This window comes from Polyodon spathula, chromosome 11, assembly GCF_017654505.1.
Source record: "Polyodon spathula isolate WHYD16114869_AA chromosome 11, ASM1765450v1, whole genome shotgun sequence".
In the NCBI taxonomy this organism is placed as follows: domain Eukaryota; kingdom Metazoa; phylum Chordata; class Actinopteri; order Acipenseriformes; family Polyodontidae; genus Polyodon; species Polyodon spathula.
The window spans coordinates 22,980,973-22,986,972 of NC_054544.1; the positions used below are offsets into that span (position 1 = coordinate 22,980,973).

Sequence of the window (6,000 nt, forward strand, 5' to 3'; positions counted from 1 at the left end):
GCACTACGGTAGCTGCTTCCTGCCTTCGGATGTGGGGCAAAGGGCACTCGCCTCGTGAACACCCCTGCTCTCTCTCATTCCAGCAGTTCCAGACATTCTTGCACGCTGCCGGCTGGTAACAGTTAACTTTCCAATCCTCCTGCCTTCTCGCATCCCGCTGCCCTTTTTTGTATTCAAACTCTCTTCTGTATTGTCTGAAAATGAAACAGACACTGCAGCTGACCTTGTGGTCTTCCTTCACACAGCCTCGCTAGCAGATTCTAGAAACTCACCTGAATCGAGTCACGCCCCTGTGTTACCAGTACCGATAGATTTTGGATCCCTTGAAGGTATTTTCTAATGTACATGCTCTTCCCCGCAGGCCTTGCTGAAGATAGACTGCCAGGGCCTGGTTGCCCGGCTCATCCAGGACTTTGTGCTGCTCACCACGGCTGTGGAGGTGGCTGCAAGGTGGAGGGAGCTGGCAGAGAAACTAGCCAAGGTCTCTAAGCAACAGATGGACGCCTACGAAGCTCCTCACAGAGACAAGAACGGGGTGCTCGACTCGGAGGTAGGTCTGAGCTGAGGGGAGCCAGCCAACTGCATTTACAGAAAAGGAAAAACAAACTATTTTATAGCATGTACAGAGTAGGGGTGACCGCAACAAAGCTTGTTGAGTCAACACAGTGTGCTCTATGGGAGCATTGCAATGCTCTAAGTATATGCTATCTCCCCCCACCCCCCAACAGACTGAGAAAATTAGCAGATAATTGTAGGGGTGCCATCTATGCCTAACATTTTATCATACATTCAATTGTGATGAAACTTTCTTTAACGTAAATGATTAAGTGTCCGTATCTGTGCTTAGTTGTGTCATACTTACATTTTTACATGCACACACTGACAATTTAACTGTTTTCTGAAAAATTCTCTCTCCCTCTCTCTCTAATAGAGAGAGAGAGAGAGAGAGAGAGAGAGAGAGAGAACACCTCATTCTTTAATTTACAACTCTGACGAGGACTGACATACATGCACCAGAAGGGTGTATGTTTGAAATGAAAAAGATCTCTTTGTTTGTGTGCCTCCCTCCCAGGCGATGTGGAAGCCCGCCTATGACTTCCTACTGACCTGGGCTGCCCAGATGGGGGACAGTTACCGCGATGTGCTCCAGGAACTCCATGTGGGGCTGGACAAGATGAAGAACCCCATCACCAAGCGCTGGAAGCACCTGACTGGCACACTCATCCTCGTCAACTGCCTGGACGTCCTGAGAGCTTCAGCCTTCAGCCCGGCCGCACAGGACGACTTCGCCATTTAACACCCCGGAGCACTCTGCCAGGGACTCAATATTCATTTACTATTTCAAACATTTTAAAAGCCTTTTTTTTACCCCTTCCTAAAGATATTTTTTTGTTCCCCTACCATTTTCTAATAAATCCTACTGACTGAACAAAGTACTCAGAATGCCCATTGCACGGCTCCATCTTTATTTTATTATCTGACTTGCACAGGAAAAAAAAAACAGTGAAAAGTTGAAAACAGTGAATTAGTGACGAGCCCTTATACAGGACAGTATAGCAGTGAATTATCAAATGGTGAAATACCCAGGGGCCACGTGTTTCCATCAAGTATTTGGGACAAGTCCAGACCTGGGAGTTGGTCTGCTTTACCCCAGTCGGACTTGCATTTGCTTATTAAATATCTTGACATCCCTGAATAAATAATCACCATGTCGCTCAACCAGTCTGTTAGTCAGTTGCTGTTGCAGAAACACATTTTTTGGGAGGGATAAAATGAACTCATGTCCTAAGTTTAGAAATAATAAAGAACTTTGTTCAATGACAGACGGTTTGATGGGGAGTCTGTCTCAGTGGCATTGAAGACTAGGGGGTGCAGGTACTCGAATAATTAGCTTTTTAAGAGGTATTTGTCGGCAGATGTTAAATTAATCTATTTATTAATGTGGTGATTTTCAAAACAAGAAAAGCTTACCTCCCCTCACATTTACATTTGAGTACCAACCAATGGCAATTAACTTCCAGAGTGTTTTAAAAGCCAATTAGAATAAAATGTTCCTATCACCCTAGGTGCTGACATTTTAACTGTCGTACTACCTTATCGAGGCTGTAAACTGACCATGATATGTTGCAAAACTAGCAAGTGCACCTGATTCATGACGTACATGTAACCTTTTCTTTAACCTCAAGAGCTACCGCTGTGGAAACGGATATGTATTTCTTTGAGTTTAATTGGAGATTACATTTTGCCCCGGACTACAATCCCACGATTCACTCTAGAGATGACACATTTCTAAAACGATTTCCAAAAAAAAGATTTCCCATCAAAATTGAGACAGGTCAGACAAATAATGGCTTCTAAAATCTAATTGAGTTTTAGATAATTTGGTTACTACAGGTTCTATATTAAATCACACTGTCAGCTTGTCATTGATTGATACTCAATAATTGTGAAAACAAGGGAAACCGAGGGAACGCATTATTTTGTGTTGAGCAATTAACATGCTTTGTTCCATTTCATTAATACCTAATTACAAATTTCTTAAAGATAGTTAATCTGAAAATACGAGTATCAGCATGCGCATATTGAAGACCTTGAGAGAGACTTCTAGTCAAAACATTTGCCATTGAACCTGTTAAGTTTCTTTTTGCATTTCTGCATCACTGGTAAATTCTATTCAGGGAATATGGGATGGGTCGCTCTTTATCAAACGTGTTTGAAGAGGGACAATTATCTGTTCAGAGGATCCAATATATTTATTGAGTAGTGGGGTAAAATGGATCCTACTACCCTTAGACATTCTGCAGTTATTTATCAGTAAAAATACTTGTCAGATGCTCATAATAATATACATGAAGAAATTCATAGAAAAACATGAAAAAAAGTCAAAGTTCAATTTTCTTTTTCAGTACACATTTGTTGGTTATGTGTGTTATTCTTTTTAAATCTGCCATCCATTTTGTTTTACTGGTGATGTTACCTTCATAAGAACACTCTAGAAGGAAGACGATCGAACAGTTCACGACAATGAACTGGTTTTTACAACTGCGTATTTGTATATTTTTGTACTGAATCTTGCTTAAAAAAATGAATTAAGATTTTTTGACCTTTTTAGGCTGTATGCTTTTTTTACTATTCCTGTGATAGCAGTGCCATAAACTATAGAGAAAAATAACATTGAGCCTTTCTGATACTTCTGTAGCCTCTGTTTTAAAGCTTTTTTTTGGTACAAATTACAGAGAACAAAAATGACAATCAGTTACATTTTCTACAAGAGACTGGAGATGATTGCACTAGTATGTATAACAGGAACCCCCACCTATAGTTTTGACATGTACATAATTTGTAAGTTGTGAACATATTGGTTTCAAAAACATTTACAGCTGTTTTAAATTGTATGAATTTTGCTTTGTTTTTTTTTGTGTTTTTTGAATATACATTGGTACAAACCTTGCTGGCGTCTTTACTTACTGGCTTGCCCTACACGTGTACTTTGGAAAGGCGAAATTAATGCAGTACATTGTGTTTTGTTTCAATGCAGTCTACTGTAAATAACTTGATCTTCAGAAACATGGCAAATGTAAGGTGTTACACGCTAGTCATAAATGTAGGATGCAAATACCAAATGGGGGGTATAGAATTTGAACACTCACCTAGAGAAATAACTTTTTTTTAGTAGTCCACACTATGGGCCCCATTTATCAAGACTTTTAAAGCAAAATGCACACTGCTAATGTTAAAACTAGTACCATACAACTCTGCCATATTTCTGTATCATTAAATGAACCTTTTATCAAGCTCAGAAAACCCTGGGACCATAAACTGATTAGACTGAATCATGGACTACATCTACAGTAGTCAAGGGGGCACGATGTAAACTGGATGAAAGTACCTGTATTGCACATCCTATTTCTTATGCTATAGTGCCTTTGATGAAGGCTGTACGAGTGGTAGTTGACCACAACTCGAGTTATGTATTCTGAACGTGAGGGCGCTACTGAATGTCAAAGTCAACTACCACATGGTAGCGCATTCCTTGAGGGAACTGTCGCTATTAGGAAACGATTCTTTAAATAAACACTTTAAAATTACCTTGATTTACGTTGCACTTGTAATGATTCGTTGGGTACCCTTCTGCTGAGAAAGGCTTGAGGAAAATAGTCCAGAAAATGTTCATTAAGAATCACATGCATAATAAGAGAGAAAAAAAAAACCAAAGAACTTTATTAAACAAATACGTTTTTGATTGTCAGTTGCTGATAGTTTATCTGGACAGTGCCAGTTATCTGAATAGAGCAATATTACTGAACTGTCTCTTTAAATCTGTTATCATGTTATTGATTTGCACAGCAAAACAAATAGTTATAACTATAGTTTGAATATATAAAATAAGTCACTAAGGTTGGGTGATAATGATAGGTGAAGTTTATTATTATCAATAATTCTACATGAGCTCCAGCAAACAGTGGCTTTCTCTCTCAAGTTATTTTTATTTTTTCTCCCACAACAGCTGGAACTTAATGAAAGATGTTGCCTTTTATGAAACATATTTCATCTTTGGTGTTAATTATTTATAGCTATTGGAAATCATTGCACAAAAAATCACTGATAATATCACAATAACTGATTGTTCCAACCCTACCTTACAGGGCTGGAGTCATTTATACATGTTGGTGCTGGGACAAATATTGAAATATTCGAATAAACACTGCTTCAAATGACCATGCTCTTATTCATTCATACAGCAGAACTATCAAAAAGATGCCGTGAAAAGGATACCAATGCCTGTGTGCAAATGGGGTCTGAAATAAATAACACCAATTCTGCTTTGTGAGAGTTGTTCTGTCCTTTCTTTATTAGGTCATTTGATGGGATACTGTTTTGTTTGTTTGAATTTGTTTGGTCAAGAGGAAAAAGAGAGCGCATCCCCTACTGAACTACTGTGACACTGCAGCCCCTGGCATCGTAGATGGTCTCACATTCCATATTGGCACCACTGCAAGCATTTGCACAACACTGCAAGTTTCAACCTGTCCCCAGGACTCAGAATGAAGGGCTTCAGGCAGTTGAGTGTGTGTGCTGCCTGAGGATTAAAGCTCTATTTGGAACAGTCTCCTGACTGTTTCCATGCCTTTGTTGTGGAGAGCTTTTTATTCAAGCCACACATTGCACTCCCAATACTGTGTCTCAAGGTGCAGCAGCAAGAGGCTTACTTTATTATTGTGTGATAATGCAATTGAAAGCATAGTGCCACTCCCAAGATGTTACAGGCAGAAATTAGAGACAAGCTGCATTTTAAAGCTCAAAGCACGCATTTATTAGAGAAAAAGACAAAGAAAAAGGCACATGGGCAAAAGCAAAAGGTTTACACCAAACAATAAAGTATAGGCTGGGCATTCACCCTCACTATAAAGTTTGCTTGTTTGTTCATTCACTCACTGAGGGAGGAGATCAAAAACAGTGATCTATCCCTCCACCAAACAAAGGATTTGTGGCCACTCCCCAATTAAGCACAAATTATATAATTAGGGAATGGCCACACCTGTGATTTCTGGCAGGGACAGATTTAACCCCACACTTTACACTAGCAGGGCTTCCGTCCTGCCACATGCAGATTAGGGTGTGAGACAAGTTGAGCACATGTATCACTTGTGCACTATAGGAGTTCGATATTTGGCTCAAAAAGATAGTTTTATAGGTGTTAATTGATTGAAATCATTGATCATTTAAGCAGATCCTAATGCCCAGAAGCCAGCTGAGCTGCAGAGCTGGTCCTGGTTCTCCAGAGGCTGGCCACTCAGACATCTGCTCCTAGGTGTAAAGAGGCAGTTGGCTTGGTCGTGGGTTCAGAGGACGTCCACTCACCTGCAGAGGATGGTTTTTTCTCCGTTAGTTTATAGTTTTGACTAATAAAGTATTATCCTATCTCATCTATAATCACTGTCCAGATTGTAACATGTTTTCTGAAATACGAATTGTTACATTTAAAATAATCTTTAAAAT

The 6,000-nt window shown here is 39.6% G+C and overlaps 1 protein-coding gene across 1 annotated transcript in view; it reads left to right on the plus strand.

The window, feature by feature from the left end:
• LOC121322944 (SH3 domain-binding protein 4-A-like) overlaps positions 1-4,094 on the plus strand; it is a 51,824-nt gene extending 47,730 nt beyond the window's left edge. Inside the window, exons 4-5 of the mRNA XM_041263588.1 lie at positions 362-550; positions 1,073-4,094. Of these exons, the coding sequence (XP_041119522.1) occupies positions 362-550; positions 1,073-1,297 (414 nt within the window). The 3' untranslated portion in view covers positions 1,298-4,094. The remainder of the gene's footprint in view (positions 1-361; positions 551-1,072) is intronic.
• The last annotated feature ends 1,906 nt before the right edge of the window (positions 4,095-6,000 follow it).